Raw genomic sequence first — 18,909 nt, 5'->3', positions numbered from 1 at the left:
CAGATTGCTAGAGTTAGTTTGAAGCCAAGCAGAGCAACCCAGTCAGAAGCTGAGAGAAGCCAGTTTGAGTCAGTCAGCTAGGAGAGGAGTTTGAACGAGAACAGCTGAGTTGAATCAGCCAGCCAGAGCTCAGAAAGAACTAGAAAGGGTGAGCTTATTCAGCAATAAGTCTCAGAGGTTGAAAACATTCTAGGCCTAGAGTAGATTGTATGGAGGCTAGAAGCTTCCAAGACTAGGCCTAGGTTAGCAGACAGAAGCAGCAAGCCTCAGAGATGACAATTCAGGTGAATAAGTTCCTTTTATGGCAGGAGCAGTGGCAATAGGCCTGTAATCCCAGCACTCAGGAGGCAGAGACAGGTAGCTTGCTGTGAGTTTGAGGCCAACCTGGTCTACAAAGCAAGTCTTGTACAGCCGATGCTACACAGAGAAACCCTGTCTCAAAAAAAAAAAAAAAAAAAAAGACACTTTTTACAAGATTTTGCCTTTTTCAGTATGAACTTCATTATGCAACAGGAAGTAAGCTGGATCTCTGAGAAACTGTTCTTGTGATTAAGGATGTACTCTGAACTCCTGCCCTTCCTTTCAAATTATTTGTATGTCTTTGTTTTCTTTTCCCACTTAATACAAACACAACCATCATTTCTCTTTTTAAAGAAATTCTTCTTAAGCCACGAGAAAATGTCTCGGCTGCTTTATTTACTTGAGGTTGGACTACATATTCATTCATTGCTGTTATCAGCTTGTTCACAAGATTGTGTGGGTTAGCATTTAACATACAGTAATTGCTGGGCAAGTGTTTACAGAATGCATCTTACATCCCTTCCTCCATTCAGCAAATGATAACTATGTATCAGGCACTGTACTAGGCTTTGGCAATGTAAAGATAAACTAGTCCCAAAGATATCATGTGTAATGGGGGAAACAAATGTAACCACATAATAAACATAAGGTCGATAAACAAAGTAATTGACGTATATTAAGAGATAGTGGTAGCAAATGCTGAAGTTGATTGGCTTAGGCAAAGGGGCAACAGAGGAAATACTGCTCAGGTCACACAGGAGCAGTTAACTGAGTGAGAATGGCAAGGAGACTGCAATGTGGCAGAAGGGCGAGGCTACAACAAACACAAAGCCGTGGTGTACCAGGGCACATCTGGGGCGTTTGGTGCCCGGTGGCTTATGTGAACGCTGAATGGGTAGATGGGAAAATACTTGAGTCGGACTGCAAGAGCATTTTTATCATCGGTGAGGAATTTGAGAATTCTTTCCTGGAGAATGCCACATCACTGAAGGATTTAAAGTGCACTTTCATCCTAAAACATGTGCAGCCATCGGCACAAATTCAAATACCTCCACTGAACGGAGCAAGTGACAAATGTGTAACTTGGGGTCTGCTCTAAGGCGATGAGGGGATGTAAGAGGAAGAACACTGAAACATGCGTGGAGACAGTCAGGTGATGGAAAACGATATGGTAAAAAAGCACTGTGGAAACTGGTCCTGAGGGCTGCACGTTTCCACTAGATAGAGGTCGTGTTAACTGCACAGAATGTGGAAGAGGGGAGAGACTAATTAAGGAATTTGTGTAAGGCACGATGAGGAAAAAAGGCAGCATGGGTGAATAGAAGGACCCCACAAAATAAACATTTAGGGGGAAGAAACTCATAGGGCTTGATTATCTGTGTGACTGAGAAGGAAAGAAAGAAGGCAGAATGGCAAACAATGCACACTCCTCAACAGTGTACACACAGCAGGAAGAGCCTCAGGTAAGCAGACAATGAATTTTGTTTTAGAAAAGTTAGTTCAGAGCATTTGTGAGCCACCCAAGCACATCCATAAAGCCGATGGCTAGATATATAGGGATAAAAAGCACAAAAGAAAGGCAGAACTGGCCGCCAGCGCCAGCGGGTGATGGCGGCACACCCCTTTAATCCCAGCACTCGGGAGGCAGAGGCAGCCGGATTGCTGTAAATTTGAGGCCAGCCTGGTCTACATAGTGAGTCCAGGGCAGCCAAGGCTAACAGAGAGAGACCCTGTCTTGAAAAACCAAAACCAAAACCAAAAAAAGAAAAAAAAAGAAAAAAGAAAAAAGAAAGAAAGAAAAAAAGAAAAGCAGAACTGGAAACACAAATTCAGGGGCTATCAGCTAAAAGAAGAGAATTAACAGGAGGAAATTTTTAGTTGTTGATTATCAGAAAAGTTTCAAAGATTTATTTATTTTCTGTGTATAAGTATGTCCACGTGTATGCATGTGTACCATGTGTGTGCCTGGTTATTGAGGTCAGAAGAGGGCGATGGGTCCACTGGAACTGAGTTCTGGATAGTGTGCTACTGTGTGGGTGCTGAGAACCAAACCCAGGTCCTTAGCAAGAGCGAGTGCTGTGTCAGGTCCCAAAGAAAGCTGGGACAAGGCTCGCTCAGTTCCTGTGGCTCCTCCCAGCACTTCTCACCTTGAAATATCTCTCCAGCCCATGGGCTGGCCTTCCCACCCCCAGCTCCCCATTCCTATAGAAACCTGTTACTTCATCCATGTGCTTTCTTGGTCCTCAGCTCCTCTCTTGGTCCTCTTGACCCCTCTCTTTTTCTCCTTCCTTTTCTTCTCTCCTCCCCTACCCCACCTCCCTCTTCTCACAGCGATGTTCAGTCTGGACCCTTCCAGATATCTTTGGCTGAGCTCTCCCTAATATCTACAATAAAATTCTTCCCCTTAACCAAACCTTGGAGCTGCCATGTCCTCATTTTCATTTGCTCTTAACCTCTGAGCCATTGCTCAAGGCCAGAGAAGAAAATCTCTATTGAAACCGGAGGTGTTCAACCATTTGACATTGCAACATAAAGTTCTCATATGCAGATGCGTTTGACTGCATTTGTAGCTGTTTTGGACCAATACAAGTTTTGCCCCTCTTGTTGTGTTTGTATTCATGATGTCTTAGGATTTTCTTTAAATTCTGTATTCTTTTCAAACAAATGTAGAATGTAGACATGATAGTGATAAGCCATCCAATTCAGCATGGACATTAAAGAAACAGCTTATAAATAAGCATATTTGTAGAAACTAGGGCACATTATTTTAAAGGCACATATCATATAATTCCCTCAACCTATGTTTGGCCATTCATTGATAACTTTCTTATTTTGAAGAGCATACACCTAAAAGGAAGGGTGTCTGGGATAAATAAAGACATTCCTTAGATACATGTATAATAACAACACAGCCATGTCCTATTTACAAACTATGTATCTGCAGAGGTATTAATTCACAAAAAGCCAGAATTTAACTCTTAGAGACAACTTTAGTTTAACTTGATACACTATTTACTACTGCTGTTCCTAACCAGGAGTGACTCAACCCCATGAAGAGGAGCATTTTGCTTAGAACACTTGGGAACACACTTGGGATAAGGGAAGAGTGAAACAGGCTCACACATTAAACACCCCGCACTCCAGATTGGGTCAACCTCTTCCCAAACGTCTCCTTTGGGTTCATCTATAGAGCCTATTAAAGAGTCGACTTTATTTAGAAAAGTCAACTACTAAAGACATAATGAAGAAGTATTATGGCTTCCAGCCTTGTTTTAATCACTGTTTGTTTAATACTTTTAACTTGATTAAAAGCAGATGTTGAAATTGCTGCCAACTATTTATTTCTCATCTGTGAATGGAAATTAACTTGTTTTTGTTCATCATTAAAATTAAACGTTAAACTTCAGTAGTTTAAAGTCTTGGAATTTCAATCCTTGATGGGATTTCAAGGTTACAAATACTTGAAATTCTTTTGACAACTGTGAAAACATTTGTCCTTATTAGATAAAAGGAGAAATTCCTGGAAATGTTTAAAGACTTGAAACTCCCACATGCTATCTTCACAAACAAAAATAAGAGTTTTGTTATGTAGCAAGAATGTTGAGTAACATCTATACTTTTAGCTTTGTATTTTGTGGCACTGGAGTCTAAGAACTTATAAATGGTTGGCTTTTTTCTTTTTTTTTTTAGAGGTAAATAATTCAAGATGCTATCTTACAAAATAAAATGACAAAGAACACAGAATGCTGTGTATGCCCAGAGGAAAGGTGTTGCTAAAAATCTTTTACAAGTATGGAGGAGGTAGAACATAAAAAAAAAAAAAAAAAAGGCTAAGATGATATGACCAGGGACCTCAGTAACAAACCCGAAGGGACAATGAAGTATGTGCAAAATTTAATGAGCATCTGGCCTTAAATATGGGGATTCTCATCTTTGGCGTCCAAGCCTCAGGTAGTTTTCCTCGGCACAACAGAGCTTATAAATAGGAGGTTGTGGGAGATAAATAGGATATAATGTGACCCTGACATCTAAGGCTAGAGCATAAACAAACAAACAAACAAAACTTGATTTTGGTTTCTTCTATTCAATTCTTTTCTTATTTTTTTTTATTACATGGTGTGTGTGTGTGTGTGTGTGTGTGTGTGTGTGTGTGTGTGTCAGAGAACCACTTGAGGGAGTTGGTTCCCACTTTCTCAGCTCAAACTCAGGTTGTTAGGCTTGCCGGTGGGCACCTTCAGCCTCTGAGCTATGTTGCCAGCCCCTCTGCTCAGCTCTTACTCTTGGGGACAGCAGTTGTCATGTAGAAAGGATATTCCATCAGGCCATGAAGAAGATCACATGTGGTGGGCTCCGACTTGTCAGCTGTGCAGCTGAGTGAGTGACCACTTAGCCTTCCTCTGACTTCATGACACCTTGTGGTGTCTTGATTGTGACTTCAAAAGACCCTGTAATCCCAACACTCAGGAGGTAGCAGCAGATGGATCTTTGTGAGTTGGAGGACAGCCTGGTCTATGTAGCCAGTTACAGGACAGCCAGGGCTACACAGTGAGACCTTGTCTCAAACAAAACAGAACAAAAACCCGAGCCTTAACATGCAGCTAAGCTGTCTCTAAATTTCTGATGCACAGAAATGGAGAGATAATGCTTCTGTCAAGTATCTGAGTTCTGAGGTAATTTGTTATGCAGAGGTAGACTACTATATGTTATTATGTCATCATTACCTGAGAGTGTGTATGAGTCACGAAGCAGCTATGTGAATGTGAGGTAAATGATCAAGGGTTGTAATTCATATATCCCCTGACTACACACACACACACACACACACACACACACACACACACACACACACACACGCACGCACGCACGCACGCACGCGCACGCACGCACGCGCACGCACGCACGCACGCACGCACGCACACGCACACGCACGCACGCACACACGCACGCACACGCACGCACGCACGCACGCACGCACACCCCGAATATGCTGTAATACTACAATGGAAAGTAAAGAATGCGAGCGTGGTAGCATGTGCTTCTATTCCCAGCTCCCCAGGAAGCTAAGGCAGGAGAATCAGGAATTTGAGGCGGACAAGACTTCATTTCAATAAGCAAGTAAGTAAACAAATGAATGAATAAATAAAACGAATAAATGAAACTACCATATAATTCAGTAACTATGACCACATAAGATCAGTTTATAATCCTAGTTGTTCTTGATATCAACCAGTGGTTTAATGGCTTTGTCTATTCTAAACATACTTTCCCAAATCCCTCCCTTCATTTAGCAAATATTTACTGAGGCTTTTCTATTTGTTGTAGAAATCATACGTATTAAGTATATATTACATAACATAAATCACAATTATATGAGCCCAAAACCAAATAGCAGATAAAAATATTTTTAAATGATTTATTTATCTTTATTTTGTGTGTGTTAGTGTTTTGCCTGTGTGAGGGTGTCAGGTTCCTTGGAACAGGAATTCCAGACAGTTGTCAGCTGTCTTGTGGGTGCTGGGAAGTAAACTCTGGTCTTTCGGAAGAGCAGCCGGTGCTCTTAACCACTGAACCATCTCTCCAGCCCCCAGCATTTTTTTGTTTGGTTGTTTTTGTTTTTGTTTGAGATGGTTTCTCTGTGCAGCCCTGGCTGTCCTGGAACTTGCTTTGTAGACCAGGCCGGTCTTGAACTCAGAGATCCACCTGCCTCTGCTGAGATTAAAAGCATGTGCCACCACACCCAGATGATAAAAACTTCTTCATGTTTTCTATCATTCATGTAGAATACTCTTTTTAAAAAATAAAATTTGATTTTATCCAAGGATAATGTGAAAAATGTTATACCTTTTCTTTAAGATGTGAGGACTACAATTAGAGGCATAAATTCAGGCTAGGGACACAACATCCCCACTGGATGGATGACGTTGTGACTGGACAGCATTATGCCCAGGTCATTACTATCAGTTCCACCTAAGCATAGTGCCAGGTTTATGAGAACAATAGAAAAAAAAAACTCTACACCCTCTGCTCCAGATAAAGAAATAGAAATGAAATGTTATAGTTAACAGAAAAAAGTGCAGTTATATGATTTCATTGTGAAGTCTCTTTATCTTAAGAGCTTTAGCTTTGGTTTGGTCTGAAGCAGAGAGGTCATTTATTAGAACTTAATACACTCTTTTGTCATTTCCTGCTAATAGTTTATGAGTGAGTGAATGAATGAATGAATGAATGAATGAATGAATAGTTATGGATGAAACAATCCAGGTAACTAGAAGGACCATTTCAATAATGGAAAGAACACTCACACGCGCACGAACACACACACACACACACACACACGTGCAGCCAATTAGGCAGTAAAAGCATTGTCATCTAAGGGAATGAAGCATACTGGGGAAAATATGGGAAAACCAGAGCCAGGGCAAAAACAAGGCCTTATGACAAGAGGACTCAACAGTCAGAGCTAGCCACACTATCTCAGCGATTTGGTATTTCAGAAGACCAAGCAAGGTGAGGAAAGATGTCCATGACGCCGCCCAGAAAGAACAAAAGGAAGTCAGAAATGGCGGAAGTCTGACTTACCGATGAAATGTGTGCTAGCTCAGCACTTTGGATGTTAACAACCCCAAAGGAGACAAACAGCATGGAGAATGAATCAGAGGGACCTATTTAAGAATGACAACCAAGGGCTGGAGAGATGGCTCAGAGGTTAAGAGCAGTGGCTGTTCTTCGAAAGGTCATGAGTTCAATTCCCAGCAACCACATGATGGCTCATAACCATCTATAATGAGATCTGGTGTCCTCTTTTGGCATGCAGGTGTTTCATGCAGGCAGAATACTATATACATAATAAATAAATAAATCTTAGAAAAGAAAAAAAAAAAAAGAATGGCAGCCAAGAGCATACTAAAGTGAGGAGCTGACTTCAAGAACACTGGAGGAGATGGGGTTCAGTATGAAGATCATGGTCTCGAAATGAAGAATACGGCAAACTTGGTGTGGGTAGATGAGCAATGAAGAAATGTCCTTGACATATTATTACCAAAGAGAAGCTCACTCCATTAGACATTAAGATGCCATCTACTTTATCTAGCAGCAGCTGTCCTAGTTGTGAGGACTGAAATTGTGCAAAATGAAAACAAGAAGACTCAGCTAGGTATGGCACCCAGGCCCTTAATCTGAACACTTAGAAGGCAGAGGCAGGTGGATCTCCGTGAGTTCTAGGCCAGCCTGCTCTATAGAGTGAGTTCCAGGACAGCCAAGGCTACACAGAGAAATCTTGTCTCAGAAAACAACAAAATAAAATAAATCAAAAACAGGAAAAGACTCTTTATTCCTAGTATTAATTTCAAGATGGCAGCAACAGATCATTCAAACAAGCAAAGTGCTTATCTAGGCCTGGGTTTTAGACTTGCACAGGTTGGATGCCTGCAGAGCTGGTTGTGGACAGATTTGAAAATATTAAATAATATATATATAATTCATTTAAAATATAAAATATAAAATTGTATAATATTATATATTTACTATCTTTAAAATGATAATTTTAATCTATATAATATGATATATATTTACTATCTTTAAAAATAAAACTTTAAAGTAATGAAAAATATATAAGTATATTATGTATAATTTTTTGGCACAGGGTTTCACTGTGTAGCCTTGGCTGTCCTGGAACTCATTCTGTAGACCAGTGTTAGGGTTACTTTTATAAGTGTACATGTTGCAGTTTCTCTCTTAACCCAGCTGCTCTTTTCTCATGTCTCCTGGTCCTCTGCCCACCGATTTCCCTACTTCCTCTCTCTCCTCTCCTTCTCTCCTGGGGCTGGCAGGAAGTCCAGTCCTATTCTTTCCCCTGCTCAGTGATTGGCTGTTAAGCTGCTTTATTGACCTATCAGGGGACAACTGGGTACTGAAGTTCAGACTGGAGATTCTCAGAACAAGGATTGCAACCAGATATTGGGTGGGGGAAGGGGGCAGGAGGACACAAGAATCTTTTTTTTTTTTTCCTAGACAGGGTTTCTCTGTGTAGCCTTGGCTGTCCTAGACTTGCTTTATAGACCAGGCTGGCCTCGAACTCACAGCGATCTGCCTCTGCCTCCCATGTGCTGGGATTAAAGGTGTATGCCACGACACCTGCTCAGCATTTGAATCTTTACACAATATGCAATAACAGTATACCTACAGACCAGGCTGGCCTGGAACTCAGAGATGCACCTGTCTCTGCCTCCTGGGTTGGGATTAAAGGCATGCGCCACCACTACCCCCAGCATTAGTAATATATTTTTAACAGGATATTTTACTGCACAGCCTATAATGCAGTTACTAACTTGGTTACAATAAAAATGATCAGCAACTGAAGGTTACAATCACCTTGACAGGTGAAAAATTCCTTTCATGTCACCGACTGAGTAGTTTTTAAAAAATTTTATTAACTTATTGAGATTACAACTCAATTGTTATCCCATCACTTGTATCCTCCCGTTCTTCCCTCCCTCCCGCTTTCCCCCTATCCCCCTCCCGTAGGTCTGTGACTGAGGGGGACCTCCTCCTCCACTATATGGTCATAGGCTATCAAGTCTCATCTTGGTAGCCTGCTTATTCTTTCTTTGAGTGCCATCAGGCCTCCCCACCAAGGGGAGGAGGTCCAATGGAGACTGAGTAGTTTTTGAGCCATTTTTCTGAAAACCAAAAAACCACCAGAGGAAGAAAGGCCTGTGTGTTATAGTGATGATCTAACCCAGTTTCACATTTTTAAAAATAATGGCTATCTACAGCCGCATTTTCTGTAAAAAGGAATCATTTGCAACGAACAACTGAACTTTACACATCAATTACCTGAGTAGACTTTAACTGCTTTCTTAAACTGAAACTTCAGTTTCAGAATCCTAACTAGAGTTGATTCTCCTGGCTGTTAGAAGACAATTTTACGGTAGAAGGCTAAAGCATGACTTTCTTTACTGAATAGCTCAACTTATAACTTTCAAGTATTCAGACATAAAGTATGTTGCCCTTCGTGTATTTTTATTTTCTTGTGGCCCTGGTGATTGAACCGAAGCACTGAGGACGTGGGCATCTACATTTCTGGACCTTTTTTTTTTTTTTTTTTTTTTTTTGGTCCTAACAAATGAGGGGTCTGCCCTTTCCTTATTTTCCATTGGCTCACGGACCTCGCCAAGCCAGGATGCTTTGGACTCACAGTGGCGCCTCCGAGCCCCGCCTTCTCGCCGTGCCCCGCCCCTCCCTTAGCCCCCCCTCGGGGCCGGCCCACCTGAAGCACCACCTACAACCTTTGTGCTCCGCCCACTCCCTTCGCGAGCCCACGGGCATCCTGGGATTTGTGGTTTTCTACAAGCGGCTGCCTCTTGCAAGACCCGGGCTCCGCCTTTCGCCCTAGAGACGCAGTGACGTTGCATCCTTCCAGTTCCTCGCCTCCTCCCTCTTTCGCTCTTGTGAATCTCTCAGACTTCATAACTCCTTTTACGACACTGAGTCTCAGAGACAGTCTCGGTGCCAGGTCCACTTTTCGGCAAAGTGACGTGGACGTCAACAGCAATGGCGGAAGGAGAAGAGCTTCTGCCACTGTCAACGTCGGGCGGGGACAACTGGTGAGTGCGAGCCCAGGTTTAATTCCCACTGGCCCCCTCTCTTCCTGTTCTCTATCCTTCCTGTCCCGGAGATGCGGTCTGGCGGGGCGTAGAGCAAAGCACCTGTCCTCCTCCGAGTCCCCTGCCCCGCCCCCTCTGCCTCCAGGTCCCCTCTGCCAGCGGGCTTGTGAGGCTGGGGCAGAATCCCAGGGACTCAGGGTTTCGTCCTGGATCTGCACCTAAGTCAAGTCCTGCTGCTTGGTCCGGCGGAGAACGTGGCTTCAAAACTGAGTTCGTTAAATCCCTAGCCAGGGAGTTGGAGTGGGCGTACTAAGGAGGAAGTTCTTGGAGAGCTCAGACCATTTGACAAGATCTTGAAATAACCACCGCGACCTTTGACAGTGCAGAGGTTATGAGATACACCCAGCGGGGTTCCTCCCACCTCTCACGTAGTTCAGTAGATGATGATGATGATGATGATTTGTCTCTCAACAGTTTCCAACATTTGTCTTTCTCAAGTGTTATTTTTCCTTCACACCACTTGACTCACAACTTGGCTTCATAGCTTTGGATGTCGTAGTAGACTTTGTTATGTTTCTCCCAAGATTTTGCATCTCTCTCTGGGGGTGGTGGGAAGAGTCTGTTCTTTAAGGGACTCATGGGCTGGCCTCGAGGCTTTCTGGGGGTGGCTGAGGATGACTGGAAACTTGTCGTGCACTTGCTTTCTTCTCTGGAGTGCTGGGTTATAGGTGAGCTCCCGCTTGCCTGGTTTATGGCGTGTTGGAGATCGAACCCAGGGCTTCATGCGTGCTAGGTCAAGCTCTCTACCAACTGTGACATATACATCCCCAACTCTGCCAATACTTTTTTGGTAGGGAATTTTTCTACCCAGGGTCATTAATTGTTGGCGATGGCTTCTACTTTTGAAGTTGTTGTGTGTGTGTGTGTCTTACAGCTGATCTAAGTATATATGTGTAATTCTCATGGATTTTTTTTTTCTGTGCACACTGTTTATATATCGGTCACTGGCACTGTTTACCTAAACACAATGCAAGGCTTTGGCAGATATGTACTTTACTGATTGAGGAAAATGGAAGTAGTAGGACGAGATAGATAATGCAGTATTGAGATGTTCAACTTAGCAGGCATCAGCATCTATTTTTGTTTTGTTTTTTGTTTTTTGAGACAGCGTTTCTCTGTGTAGCCTTGGCTGTCCTGGATTTGCTTTGCAGACCAGGCTGGCCTCGAACTCAGAGATCCGCCTGCCTCTGCCTCCCCAAGTGCTGGGATTAAAGGCATGCACCACCACACCCAGCTGACATCAGCATCTTAGTGCAAGATTTCTTCAAGGTGTAGGAGGAAAATGTAAAGCTTGTTTCTTTCAAGCATCTTATGGGACTTGGGAGACCAGGACAGGTACACAAAATAACAAGATAAGTTAATTTTCTTTTTTGAGATTGTGAGTAAAAGTGTTATGGGAGTTCAGAAGGGACAGAAACCTCTTTAACATGCATTACAAAACCTTCGTGGATACACTGGTGTTAGTTAGATCCTGAAGAATTAGTAAGATTTGTCTTAACACTGTTCAAAATAATCAGTATAATGTGAGCTACAGAAGTAATTAAAATGTTTTTCCCTTTGCCTTATTGAAAAAAAAAAAACAGATTGAACTTTTTACTGTATTAAAAAATATATTCAATACCAATATATTATTTGAACATGTATTCACTATTTAAAAACAGCTTTTCATTTATTTATTTATTTTGGGGTAGGGCCTCACTGTGTAGCTCTGACTGTCCTGGAACTTGCTATATAGCCTTGGCAGGACTCACAGAGACCCACTGACCTCTGTCTCCTAAGGGCTAGGATTAAAGGCGTGTACCACCACAGCCAGCTTCAGTTTTTAATTTTCACCCATATGAGAAACCCCAAGTACACTTTACATTTATCCTGAATTTTGGTTGTTCTAGCCACTTTTAAGTATTAAGTACCAGCCATGCGTGGTGGCACACGCCTGTAATACCAGCACTCTGGGAGCCAGAGGCAGATCTCTGTGAGTTTGAGGCCAGACTGGTCTACAAAGCCAGTTCAGGACAGCCACGACTACATAAAAGAAACCCTGACTTGAAAAACCAAACCAACCAAACAAACAAAAACACAACCTAAAAAACCAAGAAACCCAAACCCATACATGGGTAGTGGCTAAATACTGCATAGTACTTTATATGTACATATGTATATATAATGTAATGTACATAATGTACATAACATAATGTACATAAGTACATAAGTACATTATGAGACCAGAGAAATGGCAGAAGCAGAGGCATAGGCAAGACAACTGAGGATTATTTGGAAACTGATGACTAGAATTACCTGACTTAAGAGAAATACAGGTCTGGGAAATCAGTAAAACTTTTTTTTGAGGGCTGGGGATTGGTGCTGGGGAATCCCGCTAGGGTCTTGTACCTTGTAAACAGGTACTGTTCTTACACTGAGCTATATTGTCAGCTCAGTAAAAAGATTTTAACCCGTCATGGAAACCTTTTAAAAACCAGCGATACCGAACTTTCTAGAAAGTGACCTAGCTGGTTATAGCATGGAGTTTACAGTTTGGGAAGATTGCATTGTTATTACAAACTGCCTTTAGTCAGCTGACTGAGGACAATTGGGGGGGCGTGTTTTTCTGTGTTAAAACATTGTAAGGAAGTTCTTAGATTGGGATGCTGTGTGTGTGTGTGTGTGTGTGTGTGTGTGTGTGTGTGTTTGTGCGCCGCGTGAGCGAGCATGCGTGGTTGTGGGGCAAGAGCATGCTAGTGGACAGTTGCTAATCTTAGCATTTATTTTCTTAAAGATTTCTTTAAGGTCTGTGTCTATTTGTTGTTCTGTTTGTTTGTTTGGCTGGTTGTCCTGGCCTCAAATCCAGAGAGATCCATCTACCGCTACCTCCCAAGTGCTGGGATTAAAGGCTTACACCAGCACCAGGCAACTTGGGGAGAGGAAAGGGTTTTTTTTTGACTTACACTTCCTTTCCTTGTCATCACTGAAGGAAGTCAGGACAGGAACTCACACAGGGCAGGAACTTGGAGGCAGAAGCTGATGCAGAGGGCATGGAGAGGTGATGTTCACTGGCTTGCTCTACATAGCTTGCAGAGCCTGCTTTCCTGTAGAACCCAGGACCACCAGCCCAGGGAATGGCACCACCCACAATGGGCTGCTCTCCCCCCATCAATGTCTAATTAAAGAAGTTCGTTACAGGCTTGCCTGTAGGCAGATCTTACAGAGGCCTAAGCTCTCGCCTCTCAGGTGGCTTTGACAGGTATCAAGTTGACATAAAACTATCCAGCACAGTCTGTATATGTGGTGTATGCTCCCACTTTTACTTGTTTTATTTCCCTGAATGGAGGAGCCCTGACATGTTCGTTGGGATAGCTAGTGTCCCTCCATTCTCCTGTACTGGTTTTTCTGTTCAGTCCCACTCTTCCCCTGACAAGTTTCCATACAGTCAGGAAAGACCTTGGCGTTGGGAGCCACGGGTTAGAAAACCCACCTTTATGGGATTGTTACAGAACAGCTTTTATTTTAGCTGTCATGTTTCAATCTTTTTTATTTTATTTTATTTTATTAATTTATTCATATTACATCTCAATGGTTATCCCATTTCTTGTATCCTCCCATTCCTCCCTCCCTCCCATTTTCCCCTTACTCCCCTCCCCTATGACTGTGACTGAGGGGGACCTCCTCCCCCTGTATATGCTCATAGGGTATCAAGTCTCTTCTTGGTCATGTTTCAATCTTAACCTTTTCATTTGTAAAGTTTTTCAAAGTATATCTTGCTTGCTACCACCAACTTTAATGATTAAGGGTTATTCAGTTTACAAAAGGAGGTGTGTAAGAATAAAGCTAGCCTGGATATGGCCTAATCCCAGCATTAGTCACTCAGGAGACTGAGGCAGGGGAGTGGGTACAAGTTCAGGGTCAACCTTAGCTACATTGTGAATTTCAGGGCAGCCCGGGCTGCAGAGTGAGACCTTCCCTCAGAAACCACAGCTCATGAAATAGCTAAAGTGAGGGGAGGAAAGAAAGGGGTGAAAGAGGTGGGATGGACGGGAGAGGAGGAGAAGGAGGAGAGGGAGGAGAGGAGAGAGAACAACTTAGGCCCCTGTCCTCCAGGAATTTATGATCTAGATCAGAAGGCGCTTTTAAGAGCATCACCTAAATTGGGCCTGCTTGGAGCCCTGTGCCTCTGTGGGTTTGAGGCCTTCCTGGTTGACACAGTGAGCTCTAGGCTGGCCAGGGGTACATAGTAGGGCTCTGTCTCAACAAACAAAACAACAAAAAGAGCATCAACTTACTGTAACGCAGTGAGGCATTCGGGCCTTTTGTGTAGTTGGTACAGTAGATTAGTGTTGTTTTAAACAGCCTAGCATTACCATACCTTTTTCAAGCTGCTTTTTACTGGTTCCCCTCACCCCCACCCCATATTTTCCCTTTGTGGATAGTGAAATAGTATTTTCCAGTTTCCTTCCTAATAAGTGGAACTAGATAGTTGAGCTTGCTAAAAATATGTATATAGTGTTTAAAGGGCTCAGAAAGGGGCTTAAAGTCTTTTTTAAGGGGTTGGATTGATGGCTTAGAGGTTAAGAGCATCTGCCACTCGTGAAGAGGGCTGGATTCACTTCAGAGCATCCACAAATAACAGCTTTAGGGAATCCAACACGCTCTTCCGGCCTCGGCTGATGCTGGGCTCCACAGGGTGCACATACACACAGCAAACAAACATTCATCTACACAAAAAGTAAAGATAAATAAACCTTAATACATAGATTCTTTGACACAAAATTTACCTATTTACTGGTTTTCGGTTATGTTTTAAATCACTAGTTCTTCCTAAAATTTAAATATGTATTGGAATGACCTTAAAGCTTTAAAATATGGACACTGATTGAGCAGATGTTAGGTGGGATCTAAGAGTTCTTATCTCTAAGTAGTTCCTGTGTGATATCAGCTCTGTTTGTTCATGACCTGCACTCCAGCTAACAAAGTATGAATATTATATATCTCAGAATGAGTAAGGCAGAGGCATTTATCTTTTTGTATTATGTTATATTGCATAACTTAAAATACTAGGCTGTAATTTACACAAAGCTATTATTTATTTACTATTGTGTGTGTGTGCACGTGCATGTGTATGTATGTGTCCATGTGTTTAATTTATTGAGTGCAGTGGGGGCATGTGGAAATCTGTCAAGAATCTCTTTCCTCCATGTGTGTTCCGGTTATTGAACACAGGTAATGAGGCTTGGCAGTAAACACGTTAACTGCTGAGGTGCCTCACTTATTGCTGTGGAGATAGTGAACTTCTCAAGGGGGAGTGGCTGACAGCAGGTAACTCAGCCAGTGTTTGTTGGGTGAATGTATCTATGAATGAATGCCACCGTTTGTGTAGCCATGAGCAATGCATAAACTATTGTCTCATTTACGTTTCCTAACACGCCCGGAAGCTAAGTGCTGCCTAGTGTAATGCTCAGTCCCTTTAGACAGAAAGGTGATCAGAAACGGTTTAAGGCCTAGACACCCCCACCCCCCACCGCAAACTTTGGCCATGTGAACACAGAAAGTGTGGTGCAATCCTTCACAACATTTTTATATAAAATGATCTAATTTTAATTGAAAAACTAGTCTAGAATTTGGATTGATAAAATCAAAGTTAGGTTTTTGTGGTTGTTTTGTTTTTCATGACAAGGTTTTTCTGTGTAGCCCTGGCTGTCCTAGAACCCACTCTGTAAACCAGACTAGCCTCCAACTTCGAGATCTGTCTGCCTTTGCCCTCCTGAGCACTGGACTTAAGGAATGTACCACCACTACCTGGATAAATCAAACTTAAATTCTTAAAATTCAAAAGTCGCTAGTTAAAGAAAGAAGCCTTGGTTTTGTACATAGGCTTTTATTTTCTGAGTAATTCTTTCTTAAATAATCTTAGTGATCCAAAGCCATAACTGAACTTTTTCTTTTAATTATATAAATGTTGGCATTCTGAAATTATTTAATTCATAAATTTTATTCCACATGCACTTTAATTCATGATTCTAATGTTTTGTTCAATTCTTCTTGGAGTATTAAACTTTTTTTCAGTTGTAAAAGGATCAATTTTATAAGAAACATCTCTATATACTGTAGTGTACAGCCGGTTATGAAGAGGACAATTTTGAATTGAGTTGATAAACAATACTTGGCAGAGCATTTCTGCCACACAGTGCTGAAATGTGGCTTCTGTTTGGTGTCGACCGAAGACAATACCCACCCTTATGTATCTGAAAGCAAAAGGGTTTAGCAAAGTATTCATGGCTCAGCAACCATCCACTCAATGCGCTTTATACTCAGGCCACTGGGTAAGGTCTTAGGGGTAAAATGGAAGCAGTATTAAAGCCAGAGCTATGTGTTGCTTTAATTTGTCATTCTGTCAGAAGGGATAATACAAAATGGTGCCACAGTTTGAGGACCAAGTGTTCCAATGTGAGCCTGTGAGAAAGCATTGCAGAGTCCAGCCATCTCAGATGACGTTTACGAATTTTAGCAAGGAAATATAAGAAATGTTATAAGCATTTGTGTAGAGTTTTTCTTTTACATAGCCATGCACGCGCACACACACACACACACACACACACACGTGCATCTTATACATATGTGGAAGACAGGAAGCTCAGAATCACGTTAATACCTTCTTGGAGGTGAGAGGATGGACTGAGAGTGGTCATACATCAAATCTTGTCCGTAAAAGATCTGTACGTAATTGATGTCTCCTCTGTAAGCCCTGTGTTCCTTCTGATAGTGATTGCATTCAGTCATATATGCCACATGTCCCTTAATCGACTCCTAAAGAAAGGCCTTATAAAAATGTGGGTCAGATGTTGAATTAGCTATATACTTTGGAAAGCACAGTATTCAAAGATGTACAGTGTTGAGCATATATGTGTATTGACGGTTTGTGGATTCTGTATAGATACAAGGGTACATATGAGCTGTGTATATCATTAACTTATATCTCTGAGAAGAGATAATTCATGATTGCTATGATAGGATAATAAGGAGAAATTATATATATTTATACTATTATGTATATATATTTATAGACCTTTATTTTCATAATGCTGTGTACTCATGTGCCTTCTCCAACTCTTTGTTTTTGTTTTGAGACAGGGTTTCTCTGTGTAGTCTTGGCTGTCCTGAACTCACTTGTCGACCAGGCTGGCCTTGAACTCACAGAGATCTGCCTGCCTCTGCCTCCCGAGTGTTGGGCTTAAAGGCATGCGCCACCACACCTGGCTCCAAATCACAGTTTTTGGTTTTGCTTTTTAATTTAATGTATGGTTACCTACATTATCCAAATAGAAAGTACATTTTTAAATATTATATATTAATAGATACATGTATATAGTTAGATAAAAACATGTAATGTATTTATATTATGCTGTGTGCTAATATAACAAGTAATCTCTCATGTATTAAAAGATTAGCATATCTTTATTTGTGGTAATAGGACATGTAAGCAATTATACTGCTTTGATGGCCTTAAGAGCTCAGCAGTTTTTCTGTTGCTTTCATTCAATGATGGGGGAATAAGTAACTTAGTTGCTTTAAATACATAGGAAACTATGTATCATTTCCCATGTAAAGAGTTTCTTGCCTGTATTTATTTTTTAATTAGTGTGTGTGAGTGTGTGTCAGAGGACACATTTGTGGGGTTAGGTCTCCCCTTCCATGTGGGTTTGGGGTTGCGCTCAGGTCAGCAGGCTTGTACAGGAGCGTCTTTACCTGCTGAGTCATCTTCATGACCGCCTTCTGTGTTTTGAAGGATAAAAGGTAGAAAATGCACCCTCTCATCAATGTGCAATTGAATACCAGAAATTCTTTTTTGTCTGTGACAGGGTCTAGGCTAGCCTAGAACCCAGTGTGTTGGCCAGGCTGGCCTTGCGTTGGCGGCAGTCCTCCTGCCTCAGCACTAGGACGATGTGGGAACCATCATAGCTAGTGCATACCAAAACTTCTTGAAGTTTGTTTTGTAAATCCCATTAAGATTTAACAACCAAGATGAAGATAAGTGAGAGCAAGAGAAATCTTGATCAGTGCTTGGAATCCAGTTTTTAAAAGTAAATTTGGCATGTCTTTGGGAAAGAGCTTCCAGATGTTGCATAATGATGTCACTGTTCTTCCTGCAGATTATTATTTTCTAAGACAATGTTTACAGGAAACACAATACTGTAAAAAAAAAATCATTGTATTTTGGGTAAATTAGAAATTTGTAACATAACTGGGCATGGTGGCGCACACCTTTATCCCAGCCCTTGGGAGGCAGAGGCAGGCGGATCTCTGTGAGTTCGAGGGCAGCTTGGCCCACAAAGTGAGTTCCAGGACAGCCAGAGCGGTTACACAGAGAAACTCTGTTTTGAAAAACAAAAAACTCAAACCAAGCCTAAATAAATAAACAATAAATAAATAACATTGTAGCAGATATAGGTAATGTCTCTGAAAGACCTTTGCCATTTTCATCCCATTCTTTATTCTAGGCAAACAATTTGTTCTGTTTTTAAATTTCCATGTAGACTGCATTGGTTGAAAACATCTCTGTGGAAAGTGGGCTAGTGACGTAGCTCAGCCAGTAAAGATGCTTGCTTGCAAGCTTGACTGCCTGAGTTCGATCCCCAGGACCTCTTTGGTGGAGGAGAAACCTGACCCTGCACATACACAGGTACACCAGTGAAGAGGTGGGTAGGAAGATGCTGCGGACTTTTGTCTTAAGGAAGCATGGGGAAGTGGGCAGCAGTATAAGGCTACTGTCTATCAATGAGAAACTCCTCTGCATCTCAGTATGGAAAATCTTACAGCTGAGATGGACACAGTCCAGCATTACACACACAACTGTTAATCACCCCCACCACACACACACACACACACACACACACACACACACACAAGTAGTAACTCCATGAGTTTTTTGTCTTAGAAGAGGAAGGGCCACCTTGGG

At 41.9% G+C, this 18,909-nt stretch overlaps 1 protein-coding gene across 2 annotated transcripts in view; it reads left to right on the top strand.

Moving 5' to 3' along the window:
- The first annotated feature begins 9,696 nt into the window (after positions 1-9,696).
- Positions 9,697-18,909, top strand: part of Tbc1d23 (TBC1 domain family member 23) — a 57,917-nt gene continuing 48,704 nt past the window's right edge. The window contains exon 1 of one of the 2 annotated variants that reach the window (XM_051150079.1): positions 9,697-9,905. In XM_051150079.1, the coding sequence (XP_051006036.1) occupies positions 9,853-9,905 (53 nt within the window). In that variant the 5' untranslated portion in view covers positions 9,697-9,852. The remainder of the gene's footprint in view (positions 9,906-18,909) is intronic. The other variant, XM_051150078.1, reaches the window with a different exon arrangement.

Source organism: Acomys russatus, chromosome 8 (genome assembly GCF_903995435.1).
Source record: "Acomys russatus chromosome 8, mAcoRus1.1, whole genome shotgun sequence".
Taxonomy (NCBI): domain Eukaryota; kingdom Metazoa; phylum Chordata; class Mammalia; order Rodentia; family Muridae; genus Acomys; species Acomys russatus.
The sequence above is the reverse complement of the archived record's forward strand: the minus strand, read 5'-3'. Positions and strand labels throughout refer to the sequence as shown.